The following is a 14,646-nucleotide window of genomic DNA, read 5'->3' on the forward strand; positions in this document are numbered from 1 at the left end:
GTGACATTACACGGTAATGTAATGCTGTGTCTTTGTAAAGTAACACTGTGAGTCTAAAATGTAACACTGTGTTTCTAATGTAACACTGTGTGTTTGTGACAACACTGTGTTTGGAATGTAAAGCTGTGTGTTTGGAATGTAACACTGTCTTTGGAATGTGACACTATCTTTGTGTTGTAATGCTGTGTCTTTGTGACGTAACACTGTATCTTTGTGGTGTAATGCTGTGTCTTTGTCGTCATTCATGGCGTGGAACGAACAGTATGCTGGACACAATATGCAGACTCAGACTCATAAGGTTGAGTATTTAAAGGCTTTATATAGAAAAAATCAAATCAAATCAGTTTTATTTATATAGCGCCAAATCACAACAAACAGTTGCCCCAAGGTGCTTTATATTGTAAGGCAAGGCCATACAATAATTACGGAAAAACCCCAACGGTCAAAACGACCCCCTGTGAGCAAGCACTTGGCAACAGTGGGAAGGAAAAACTCCCTTTTAACAGGAAGAAACTTCCAGCAGAACCAGGCTCAGGGAGGGGCAGTCTTCTGCTGGGACTGGTTGGGGCTGAGGGAGAGAACCAGGAAAAAGACATGCTGTGGAGGGGAGCAGAGATCAATCACTAATGATTAAATGCAGAGTGGTGCATACAGAGCAAAAAGAGAAAGAAACAGTGCATCATGGGAACCCCCCAGCAGTCTAAGTCTATAGCAGCATAACTAAGGGATGGTTCAGGGTCACCTGATCCAGCCCTAACTATAAGCTTTAGCAAAAAGGAAAGTTTTAAGCCTAATCTTAAAAGTAGAGAGGGTGTCTGTCTCCCTGATCTGAATTGGGAGCTGGTTCCACAGGAGAGGAGCCTGAAAGCTGAAGGCTCTGCCTCCCATTCTACTCTTACAAACCCTAGGAACTACAAGTAAGCCTGCAGTCTGAGAGTGAAGCGCTCTATTGGGGTGATATGGTACTATGAGGTCCTTAGAATAAGATGGGACCTGATTATTCAAAACCTTATAAGTAAGAAGAAGAATTTTAAATTCTATTTTAGAATTAACAGGAAGCCAATGAAGATAGGCCAATATGGGTGAGATATGCTCTCTCCTTCTAGTCCCTGTCAGTACTCTAGCTGCAGCATTTTGAATTAACTGAAGGCTTTTCAGGGAACTTTTAGGACAACCTGATAATAATGAATTACAATAGTCCAGCCTAGAGGAAATAAATGCATGAATTAGTTTTTCAGCATCACTCTGAGACAAGACTTTTCTAATTTTAGAGATATTGCGCAAATGCAAAAAAGCAGTCCTACATATTTGTTTAATATGCACATTGAATGACATATCCTGATCAAAAATGACTCCAAGATTTCTCACAGTATTACTAGAGGTCAGGGTAATGCCATCCAGAGTAAGGATCTGGTTAGACACCATGTTTCTAAGATTTGTGGGGCCAAATACAATAACTTCAGTTTTATCTGAGTTTAAAAGCAGGAAATTAGAGGTCATCCATGTCTTTATGTCTGAAAGACAATCCTGCAGTTTAGCTAACTGGTGTGTGTCCTCTGGCTTCATGGATAGATAAAGCTGGGTATCATCTGCGTAACAATGAAAATTTAAGCAATGCTGTCTAATAATACTGCCTAAGGGAAACATGTATAAAGTGAATAAAATTGGTCCTAGCACAGAACCTTTTATGGTCAACAGTATCAAAAGCAGCACTGAGGTCTAACAGAACAAGCACAGAGATGAGTCCACTGTCTGAGGCCATAAGAAGATCATTTGTAACCTTCACTAATGTTGTTTCTGTACTATGATGGATTCTAAAACCTGACTGAAACTCTTCAAATAGACCATTCCTCTGCAGATGATCAGTTAGCTGTTTTACAACTACCCTTTCAAGAATTTTTGAGAGAAAAGGAAGGTTGGAGATTGGCCTATAATTAGCTAAGATAGCTGGGTCAAGTGATGGCTTTTTAAGTAATGGTTTAATTACTGCCACCTTAAAAGCCTGTGGTACATAGCCAACTAATAAAGGTAGATTGATCATATTTAAGATCGAAGCATTAATTAATGGTAGGGCTTCCTTGAGCAGCCTGGTAGGAATGGAGTCCAATAGACATGTTGATGGTTTGGAGGAAGTAACTAATGAAAATAACTCAGACAGAACAATCGGAGAGAAAGAGTCTAACCAAATACCGGCATCACTGAAAGCAGCCAAAGATAACGATATGGTCTTTGGGATGGTTATGAGTCATTTTTTCTCTAATAGTTAAAATTTTATTAGCAAAGAAAGTCATGAAGTCATTACTAGTTAAAGTTAAAGGAATACTCGGCTCAATAGAGCTCTGACTCTTTGTCAGCCTGGCTACAGTGCTGAAAATAAACCTGGGGTTGTTCTTATTTTCTTCAATTAGTGATGAGTAGTAAGATGTCCTAGCTTTACGGAGGGCTTTTTTATAGAGCAACAGACTCTTTTTCCAGGCTAAGTGAAGATCTTCTAAATTAGTGAGACGCCATTTCCTCTCCAACTTATGGGTTATCTGCTTTAAGCTGCGAGTTTGTGAGTTATACCACGGAGTCAGGCACTTCTGATTTAAGGCTCTCTTTTTCAGAGGAGCTACAGCATCCAAAGTTGTCTTCAATGAGGATGTAAAACTATTGACGAGATACTATATCTCACTCACAGAGTTTAGGTAGCTACTCTGCACTGTGTTGGTATATGGCATTAGAGAACATAAAGAAGGAATCATATCCTTAAACCTAGTTACAGCGCTTTCTGAAAGACTTATAGTATTCCCCACTGCTGGGTAGTCCATCAGAGTAAATGTAAATGTTATTAAGAAATGATCAGACAGAAGGGAGTTTTCAGGGAATACTGTTAAGTCTTCAATTTCCATACAAACAGGCACAGTTTTGGTAAACAGGTGATCAGTCACAGTGGCAAAAGTAATCGGCAGACGTGAGGCAGAGGCAAATGTCAAAAACAAGCTGGGTTCAGAGGCAAAGAGAAACCAGGTTGTCAGAGCTGAGGCAAAAGCTGAGTCCAAAAAACAAGCAAGGTTCAAAAACACTGAGTTCAAAATCAAGAGGCAGAGGGAAAAAACAAGGTCAAACACAGAGCAAGGTCATACACAGAAAAGCAAATGGTCAAGGACTAACAAAGCAACACTAGCCTGTAACGCAGACAAAGTCAAACAAACTGGCAGAGAACAGAGAAAAATGCAAGGCTTAAATAACAGGGTGTGATTAAGGAAAGTGAAAAAGGTGTGTGAGAAAGTTCGGGAAGGGACAAAGCTGAGACAAGCAGGAGCAAGAGAGTCCAATAAAACAAACACTAAGCAGACAGAAATAGAGGCGTAAAAGAAAGAGACAAAGATGCAGGTGCAAGAGAGTACAGAAAAGTAAACATTAAGCAGACAGAAAGAAAGTGGAAGGTGAGTCTCAAGCATGCTGCAAGGAAAATCTACACCTGGAAGGAGCAAGGAAACAAAATCAGGAAAACAAAAGTGAGAACTGAAAAGTGATCAACAAGAGAATTAACAGCTGGGGCTAAAACTAAAACAGAACTAACATGTGGCAAAAGCATAACAAACAGAAATTACAAGCAAAGCCTATAGTGGTAAAATGCAAAATAAAACCAGTGACTAAAGAAATCCTTAACTGAAAATCAAAGACAGGGGACATGAAAACAGACAGAACCAAGATGAAAACCCAGGCCTAGAGCAGATCATGACAGTCTTTGTGACATAACACTGTGTGTCTGTAATGTAACACTGTGTCTTTGTGACTAAACACTGTGTGTTTGTAATGTAACACTGTGTCTTTGTGACATAAGACTGTGTGTTTGTAATGTAACAACATGTCTTTGTCACATAACACCGTGTGTTTGTAATATAGCACTGAGTTTATAATGTAACACGGTATCTTTGTGGTGTAATGCTGTGTCTTTGAGACATAACAATGCATGTCTGTAATGCAACGCTGTGTGTTTGTAATGTAACAATGTGTGTATGTAATCTAACTCTGTGTTTGTAATGTAACACTGTGAGTTTGTAATTTAACGCTATGTGTATGTAACACTGTGTTTGTAATGTAACGCTGTGTTTGTGATGTAACGCTGTGTTTGTGATGTAACACTGTTTGTAATGTAACGCTGTGTGTTTGTAATGTAACACTGTGTGTTTGTCATGTAATGCTGTGTGTTTGTGATATAACACTGTGTGTTTGTAATGTAACACTGTATCTTTGTGGTGTAATACTGTGTCTTTGTCAGGTAACACTCTGTGTTTGTAATATAACACTGTGTTTATAATGTAACACTGTATCTTTGTGGTGTAATGCTGTGTCATTGTGATGTAACACTGTGAATTTGTAATGTAACACTGTGTGTCTGTAATGTAACAGTTTGTGTTTGTAATGTAACACTGTATCTTTGTGGTGTAATACTGTGTCTTTGTCACGTAACACTGCATTTGTAATGTAATGCTGTATCTTTGTGACATAACATTGTTTGTAATGCAACACTGTCTGTAATGTAACGCTGTGTCTTTGTGACATAACACTGTGTTTGTAATGTAAAGCTGTGTGTTTGTAATGTAACACTGTGCATTTGGAATGTAACAGTGTCTTTGTGAAGTAACACTATCTTTGTGGTGTAATACTGTGTGTCTGTAATGTAACGCTGTGTATTTGTAAAATAATGCTGTGTGTTTGTGATGTAACACTGTGTGTTTGCGATGTAACACTGTGTGTTTGTAATGTAATGCTGTGTTTGTAATGTAACACTGCGTGTGTTATGTAACGCTGTGGTGAAATGCCATGTCTATGTGACATAAAACTGCATATCTGTAATGTAACACTGTATCTTTGTGGTGTAATGCTGTGTATTTGTGACATAACGCTCTTTGTCTGTAATGTAACACTGTATGTTTGTAATGTAATGCTGTGTCTTTGTGATGTAACACTGTTTGTCTGTAATGTAACACTTTGTGTTTGTAATGTAACATTGTATCTTTGTGGTGTAATACTATGTCTTTGTCACGTAACACTGTGTGTCTGTAATGTAATGTTGTGTCTTTGTGACATAACATTGTGTGTTTGTAATGTAGCACTGTGCGTTTGTAATGTAACACTGTGTCTTTGTGACGTAACACTGTGTATTTGTAATGCAACTCTGTCTTTGTAATGTAACGCTGTGTGTTTGTAATGTAACACTGTTTGTGTGTAATGTAACGCTGTGTGTATGTAACACTGTATTTTGTGGTGTAATATTGTTTCTTTGTCAGGTAACACTGTGTTTGTAATATAACACTGTTTATATGTAACACTATGTTTCATTCATTCATTCATTTCATTTATTATACAGGAAAAAGGTTAAAAGCACAATTGCACATTACCCCAGGCCTGACTCAGTTCAAACTGTTTTACAGCAGGTTCCTGTTTTACACGTAAACCTACACACAAACAGTCATTTCATTCAATCATGTGGACAATAAACCTAACATGTACAGCACACATTCATAAAATCATAAATACATAAATAAAAAGATAAAAAGATCAGACAAGTGAGAAAGGTAGATCAGTGGTTACACGAATAACTATTCAATAAATCGTCTCTGTAAGTTTTTTAAATAGTATCTCTGAGCTGATAGTTCTAGTGCCCAGAGGGATATCAATCCACACCTTAGTATAGATGTAGAAGAATGATCAATGTCCATAGGTGTTTTTATAAGAAGGGACTTGGAGCTGTTCCGCCGATGTTGATCTGGTGCTCCTTTGAGAGTTTGTAGTTGGAACTAGAGCCAACAGAGCTGGTGGCAGGTTGAAGTTTTTTAACTGAAAATAGAATCTAATAGCTATACTACTTATATAGTTGTTGAAGGTCAGAGCATTTGATCTGGACAGAGTTATACAATGGTGGGTCCAACCTGGAAGTTGACAGTGAATTTTAAAAACTCTGTTGTACAGTCGAGCCATAGGATCAAGAACATCATTTGTGGTGAGAGACCATATAGGCAAACAATAGGAGATAGAGGAGAGGACTACAGCATGGAGGTACGTATGAGAAACAGAGGTTGACAAATATGGTCTGATTTTGTTGTAGACATACAGTTTTTGGAGCAGTTTCTTGGTCAGAGAGTTGACATGTTCTTTGTAATTAAGATGAGAATCCAAGAGCACACCAAGATATTTATAGGTTGTTGTTATGTGCAGTTTGTAATCGGAGAACATGATTGTGTTGCACATTTGGAGTTGCTTCCTGGGGGAATGAAAATACATATATTCTGTCTTTTTCATGTTAATACTAAGGTGGTGATCCGTTAGCCAATTTTGGAGTGTTTTGAGATCAGATGACAATTTAGCATTTACAAAATTGGGGTTTGAGTCAGAGTAAAAGAGTACAGTGTCATCTGCATACAATAAAACGTTAGAATAATTGCATATAAGTGGAAGATCATTAATATAAAGAAGAAACAGTAATGGACCAAGAGTACTCCCTTGTGGTACACCGATGTTTGTGATGTTTGTGGTGTAATGCTGCGTCTGTGATGTAAAACTGCATGTCTGTAATGTAACAGTGTGTTTGTGACTTAACACTGTGTTTGTGACATAACACTGTGTCATTGTGACATAACACTGTGTTTGTGACATAACACTGTGTCATTGTGACATAACACTGTGTTTGTAACATAACATTGTATCTTTTTTAATGTAACGCTGTGTGTTTGTAAAATAACACTGTGACTTAGCACTGTGTGTTTGTAATGTAACACTGTGTGTTTGTAATGTAACGCTGTGTCTTTGTGACATAACACTGCATGTCTGTAATTTAACACTGTGTCTTTGTGACGTAACACTGTGCATTTGTAATGTAACACTGAGTTTGTGACATAACACTGTGTCTTTGTGACATAACACTGTGTGTTTGTAATGTAATGCTGTGTCTTTGTGATGTAACACTGTGTGTCTGTAATGCAACACTATGTGTCTGTAATGTAACACTGCATCTTTTTGATGTAACACTGTGTGTTTGTCATGTAATGTTGTGTGTTTGTGACCTAACACTGTGTGTTTGTGACCTAACACTGTGTGTTTGTAATGCAACACTGTATTCTGTAATGTAATACTGTACTTTTGTGGTGTAATGTGTCTTTGTCAGGTAACACTGTCTCTTTATGGTGTAACATTGTACAATCCAAATTCCAATGAAGTTGGGACGTTGTGTAAAATGTAAATAAAAACAATACAATGATTTGCAAATCCTCTTCAACCTATATTCAATTGAATACACCACAATGACAAGATACTTAATGTTTAAACTGATAAACTTTATTGTTTTTGTGCAAATATTTGCTCATTTTGAAATGGATGCCTGCAACACATTTCAAAAAACTGGGACAGTGGTATGTTTACCACTGTGTTACATCACCTTTCCTTCTAACAACACTCAATAAGCATTTGGGAACTGAGGACACTATTTTTTGAAGCTTTGTAGGTGGAATTCTTTCCCATTCTTGCTTGATGTACGACTTCAGTTGTTCAACAGTCCGGGGTCTCTGTTGACGTATTTTGCGCTTCATAATGTGCCACACATTTTAAATGGGTGACAGGTCTGGACTGCAGGCAGGCCAGTCTACAACCCCTGGCAATAATTATGGAATCACCAGCCTCGGAGGATGTTCATTCAGTTGTTTAATTTTGTAGAAAAAAGCAGATCACAGACATGACACAAAACTAAAGTCATTTAGTTTTGTGGCAACTTTCTGGCTTTAAGAAACACTATAAGAAATCAAGAAAAAAAAGATTGTGGCAGTCAGTAACGGTTACTTTTTAGACCAAGCAGAGGGAAAAAAATATGGACTCACTCAATTCTGAGGAATAAATTATGGAATCACCCTGTAAATTTTCATCCCCAAAACTAACACCTGCATCAAATCAGATCTGCTCGTTAGTCTGCATCTAAAAAGGAGTGATCACACCTTGGAGAGCTGTTGCACCAAGTGGACTGACATGAATCATGGCTCCAACACGAGAGATGTCAATTGAAACCAGAGCCGGCCCAAGGCATACGCCAACTACGCGGTCGCTTAGGGCCTCCACGCCACCAGGGGGCCCCGAGAGCACCGAGACGTTGTGATAAAAAAGTAAATATATACATGAAATTAAAATAATATTGAATAATTTAAACGAAATTGTATTACACCTGAAAAAAATGAATTCATTTTGACAAAAAAGGTTAACTGATGCCTCCTGTTGGCTGCTGCCACCGTTGGGCAAATTTAGATGCACCGCTTGGGTCAGGTGGTCGATGACTAATCGTGAGGAATGAAGTGAGTGCAAGTCATGTCTCAGAAAAGAAATTATCCCTCTGGAGCGGAGAAAAGAAAAAAGAAGTTGGAAGACGAGAAAAAACAAGACAAAGGTAGGTTTGCATGTCCAATATTACAATTTTTGTTGTCATTATTTGCGAAATGCTCCGTTCGTTTAGTGTAAAGTGCTTTAGGTGTCTTAAAGTCAGAGGCGATTGCTCTAAGACTGCAAGGGAAGCTCGGCTTCCCCTAAAATGTAAAAAAATAAGTGATCAAATATATACTGTTGTGTGTAACTAGGTTTAAGGATATGATTCCTTCTTCATGTTCTCTAATGCCATATACCAACACAGTGCAGAGTAGCTACCTAAACTCTGTAAGGGAGATAGAGTATCTCGTCAATAGTTTTACATCCTCATTGAAGACAACTTTGGATGCTGTAGCTCCTCTGAAAAAGAGAGCTTTAAATCAGAAGTGTCTGACTCCGTGGTATAACTCACAAACTCGTAGCTTAAAGCAGATAACCCGTAAGTTGGAGAGGAAATGGCGTCTCACTAATTTAGAAGATCTTCACTTAGCCTGGAAAAAGAGTCTGTTGCTCTATAAAAAAGCCCTCTGTAAAGCTAGGACATCTTTCTACTCATCACTAATTGAAGAAAATAACAACCCCAGGTTTCTTTTCAGCACTGTAGCCAGGCTGACAAAGAGTCAGAGCTCTATTGAGCTGAATATTCCATTAACTTTAACTAGTAATGACTTCATGACTTTCTTTGCTAACAAAATTTTAACTATTAGAGAAAAAATTACTCATAACCATCCCAAAGACGTATCGTTATCTTTGGCTGCTTTCAGTGATGCCGGTATTTGGTTAGACTCTTTCTCTCCGATTGTTCTGTCTGAGTTATTTTCATTAGTTACTTCATCCAAACCATCAACATGTTTATTAGACCCCATTCCTACCAGGCTGCTCAAGGAAGCCCTACCATTATTTAATGCTTCGATCTTAAATATGATCAATCTATCTTTGTTAGTTGGCTATGTACCACAGGCTTTTAAGGTGGCGGTAATTAAACCATTACTTAAAAAGCCATCACTTGACCCAGCTATCTTAGCTAATTATAGGCCAATCTCCAACCTTCCTTTTCTCTCAAAAATTCTTGAAAGGGTAGTTGTAAATCAGCTAACTGATCATCTGCAGAGGAATGGTCTATTTGAAGAGTTTCAGTCAGGTTTTAGAATTCATCATAGTACAGAAACAGCATTAGTGAAGGTTACAAATGATCTTCTTATGGCCAGTGGACAGTGGACTCATCTCTGTGCTTGTTCTGTTAGACCTCAGTGCTGCTTTTGATACTGTTGACCATAAAATTTTATTACAGAGATTAGAGCATGCCATAGGTATTAAAGGCACTGCGCTGCGGTGGTTTGAATCATATTTGTCTAATAGATTACAATTTGTTCATGTAAATGGGGAATCTTCTTCACAGACTAAAGTTAATTATGGAGTTCCACAAGGTTCTGTGCTAGGACCAATTTTATTCACTTTATACATGCTTCCCTTAGGCAGTATTATTAGACGGTATTGCTTAAATTTTCATTGTTACGCAGATGATACCCAGCTTTATCTATCCATGAAGCCAGAGGACACACACCAATTAGCTAAACTGCAGGATTGTCTTACAGACATAAAGACATGGATGACCTCTAATTTCCTGCTTTTAAACTCAGATAAATCTGAAGTTATTGTACTTGGCCCCACAAATCTTAGAAACATGGTGTCTAACCAGATCCTTACTCTGGATGGCATTACCCTGACCTCTAGTAATACTGTGAGAAATCTTGGAGTCATTTTTGATGAGGATATGTCATTCAAAGCGCATATTAAACAAATATGTAGGACTGCTTTTTTGCATTTACGCAATATCTCTAAAATCAGAAAGGTCTTGTCTCAGAGTGATGCTGAAAAACTAATTCATGCATTTATTTCCTCTAGGCTGGACTATTGTAATTCATTATTATCAGGTTGTCCTAAAAGTTCCCTAAAAAGCCTTCAGTTAATTCAAAATGCTGCAGCTAGAGTACTGACGGGGACTAGAAGGAGAGAGCATATCTCACCCATATTGGCCTCTCTTCATTGGCTTCCTGTTAATTCTAGAATATAATTTAAAATTCTTCTTCTTACTTATAAGGTTTTGAATAATCAGGTCCCATCTTATCTTAGGGACCTCGTAGTACCATATCACCCCAATAGAGCGCTTCGCTCTCAGACTGCAGGCTTACTTGTAGTTCCTAGGGTTTGTAAGAGTAGAATGGGAGGCAGAGCCTTCAGCTTTCAGGCTCCTCTCCTGTGGAACCAGCTCCCAATTCAGATCAGGGAGACAGACACCCTCTCTACTTTTAAGATTAGGCTTAAAACTTTCCTTTTTGCTAAAGCTTATAGTTAGGGCTGGATCAGGTGACCCTGAACCATCCCTTAGTTATGCTGCTATAGACGTAGACTGCTGGGGGGTTCCCATGATGCACTGTTTCTTTCTCTTTTTGCTCTGTATGCACCACTCTGCATTTAATCATTAGTGATTGATCTCTGCTCCCCTCCACAGCATGTCTTTTTCCTGGTTCTCTCCCTCAGCCCCAACCAGTCCCAGCAGAAGACTGCCCCTCCCTGAGCCTGGTTCTGCTGGAGGTTTCTTCCTGTTAAAAGGGAGTTTTTCCTTCCCACTGTAGCCAAGTGCTTGCTCACAGGGGGTCGTTTTGACCGTTGGGGCTTTACATAATTATTGTATGGCCTTGCCTTACAATATAAAGCGCCTTGGGGCAACTGTTTGTTGTGATTTGGCGCTATATAAAAAAATTGATTGATTGATTGATTGTACATGTCATTGACTAAATATGCGCTACAACGCGCTCAACTTTTGTTCAGAATCAGCTTCTTATCACTGGTAACGACGCGGCTTTCCTCTCACTCAAACCCGCAGCTTCACAGTGCTTTAAACAGCAGTGTCACAGACTTCAATAGCGACACAAAGCGAAACGAGAGTCATTGGATAAATGCTGGGCTTTGTCCCGCCCATCGGACGCTCAGCGTGTCTGGGGGTCTATGGGGCAGTGGGCTGGCCTCGGCTGGCCCGGACGCTCAGCTTCTGCATGATGATTGGATGATCTGTCTGAGACTGAATCCCTTTTTGATTGACAGCGAAATGAGCGAATCAGCGATCTTTTGGTGTAAACATCCGTGGGAGCATTTTCATTCTGTTCTGAGTTGAACCGGAGACTTTCCTAATCCTCTTAGGGGCATTTTCTTTGTTAAAAACAACTAGCGACAAATCGAGCTTTTATTTCTGGTGTTTTTTTGTAGCTGCTTGTGTTTGGAGACTGACTTCTGTTACTCTTTCTGACTTCTATAGCAGTTTCTGTCCCTACCGAGCAGCGGGTGCTGCTGAGCTCCTCCACCGTCACAAAGCACTCACAGGCGGACACACTTCACACTAGCCTCGCGCCAGTCCCAGCTAGCGAGCTAGCTAGGTAACAAGCTGCACATAATGGCAGACAATTTGAATGTTGTGGACCGGATTTTGGCGAAGCCATTTGATAGTCTTCCTTATGAAGAAAAACTTCGAGTTAAACAGCAGGGCAGATCAACTCCTCAGATTAATTTGGTGCAAAAGGTGGGGAAAAGTAGCTCAGCTCTCAATGGTTTGCAGGCCAAAGTTGAAGCAATAGCCCCTAGTGCAATGTTTGTGCATTGCTATGCACAAACATTGCTGTTATGTTGTGGATTTCTATGTTCATTTTGGAGATTATTTAAGTATTGTATTTATTATTTAAGTATTTAATTTTGATTACAACTTTATTTTTTTGTAAGATAATGTGATTGTCATTTGATTCTATTTTGTATTTGGATATTGAACATTTTGCACACCATTGCACATCTGAAAGAAATTAAACTATTTAACGTGTTTACTATAGTACCCACACTCAGAATGTGGCTTGGCATTGTCTTGCTGAAGTAAGCAGAGACGTCCCTGAAAAAGACGTTGCTTTGATGGCAGCATGTGTTGCTCCAAAACTTGGATGTACCTTTCAGCATTGATGGTGCCATCACATATGTGTAAGTTGGCCATGCCATGGGCACTAACACACCCCCATACCATCACAGATGCTGGATTTTAAACTTTGCGCTGGTAACAATCTGGTTGGTCTTTTTCCTCTTTTGTCTGGAGGACACAACGTTCATGATTTCCAAAAACTATTTGAAATGTGGACTCATTAGACCACAGCACACTTTTCCACTTTGCGTCTGTCCATTTCAAATGAGCTCAGGCCCAGAGAAGGTGGCAGCGTTTCTGGATGTTGTTGATGTATGGCTTTTGCTTTGCATGGTAGAGTTTTAACTTGCACTTGTAGATGTAGCAACGAACTGTGTTAATTGACAATCGTTTTCTGAAGTGTTCCTGAGCCCACACAGTAAGATCCTTTACACAATGATGTCGATTTTTAATGCAGTGGTGCCTGAACGATCAAAGGTTACAGGCATTCAATGTTGGTTTTCGGCCTTGCCGCTTACATGTAGAAAGTTCTCCAGATTATCTGAATCTTCTGATTATATTATGGACTATGGCAATTGAACGTTGAGAAACATTGTTCTTAACCCCTTAACGCCCATCGTCGCATATATGCTACAATCTCTGATTCAAATATACAACTTACCAAATTGACCTGTATGCCCGTTGTCGCAAATTTGCAACATACCATCATTATTATTATAACATAAAGTCATTACCAGAATACCCAATATTACTATCTAGTTTTTGTGCAAAAGTGAAATTAATAATCTCAACATTATTTACCATCTACTTAAAGGCAAAAACACACACAAAACATTTTTTTATATACAGCTATATAAATTCGGGCATTAAGGGGTTAAACTGTTGGACTATTTTTTCACGCAGTTGTTCACAAAGTGGTGATCCTCGCCCCATATTTGCTTGTGAATGGTTGAGCCTTTTGGGGACGCTCCTTTTATACTGAATCATGACACGCACCTGTTTCCATTAACCTGTTCACCTGTGGAATGTTCCAAACAGGTGTTCTTTGAGCATTCATCAACTTTCCAGTCTTTTGTTATCCCCGTCCCAGCTTTTTTGAAATGTGTTGCAGGCATCCATTTCAAAATGAGCAAATATTTGTACAAAAACAGTAAAGTTTATCTGTTTGAACATTAAATATCTTGTCTTTATGGTGTATTCAATTGAATATAGGTTGAAGAGGATTTGCAAATCATTGTATTTTGTTTTTATTTACATTTCACACAACGTCCAAACTTCATTTGAATTGGGGTTGTATCTTTGTGATGAAACATGCGTTGTGATGTAATGCTACGTCTTTGTGATGTAACACTGTGTCTTTATGAAAGAGCTCCAGCTCAAAGTGGATGAAGCTGAGCAGCTGGCCGTGAAAGGAGGAAAGAAACAGCTTCATAAACTGGAGTCCAGAGTGAGTGAGACATGGCTGTTTTGTCATAGTCACTGTATGAGTAAGTGGATCAGATCCCACAATGTCCAAGTTTATAATCTGTTTGTTGTGGCGACCAGAACCTTCAAAAGAGCCGGAAGCATGTCCTCGAAGCAGATCTTTGTATTGCATTTATGAAAAATCCCCCCTCCCCCATCAAAACAAACAAATAAAAAAGTTAGTTTCAGTCACACTTCTTATGTAAAAGTTGGCCACTGGAAGATAACATTTGACTTTTTTGCCTTCATTGCACCTGGGACAGAGAGCAGGCAGGAACCAACACAGTCTGGAACTCAGGAGCAGCTTTGAAATGATAAGGATCCTATCCCACTAGGCTGCGACAGCCTTCCAAGGGCAGTTGTGAGGGAAATCGCTTGATTTTGCGTGACATACGCTGGATGGCGGTCTTCCCTCGCTTGACTCTCGGGGCATGGCCCACATTGTGTCTGAATTTAGAACTGGTCAAAGTCAGCAATGTCCTACACACTCTCAGACCCATGGCAGGTGTCAGGAAGCCCTCTGAATGTGGTCCCTGCAACTCATAACATGTGAGAACCGTGACAGATGATGGATGAAACTACATTTGCAAGTGATTGGAGACAAAATCTTGGATCTGATATTCCTTGTGGGAGACATACAGAAGCTGCCCTGGGAGCTTGCCAAAACAGCAGAGATGATTGGAGAGAGACGGCACTTCTGGAAGTGGCCGAGGGAGTCAGGCAGCCACGGCTCAACTGCTGACCCGTGTACGCATAGTCAGCAGGCTGGACCCAGCTGGCATTAACTTTTTTCTTTCAAATCAGGACCACAATGGGGAAAAAAGTCTCATGCT

General features: G+C 39.3%; 1 protein-coding gene across 1 annotated transcript in view; it reads left to right on the top strand.

Moving 5' to 3' along the window:
- Nucleotides 1-14,646, top strand: part of LOC117511945 (myosin-7B-like) — a 239,631-nt gene that overhangs the window by 207,723 nt on the left and 17,262 nt on the right. Inside the window, exon 40 of the mRNA XM_034171880.1 lies at nucleotides 13,717-13,796. Coding sequence (XP_034027771.1) covers nucleotides 13,717-13,796 — 80 coding nt within the window. The remainder of the gene's footprint in view (nucleotides 1-13,716; nucleotides 13,797-14,646) is intronic.

This window comes from Thalassophryne amazonica, chromosome 6, assembly GCF_902500255.1.
Source record: "Thalassophryne amazonica chromosome 6, fThaAma1.1, whole genome shotgun sequence".
NCBI lineage: Eukaryota > Metazoa > Chordata > Actinopteri > Batrachoidiformes > Batrachoididae > Thalassophryne > Thalassophryne amazonica.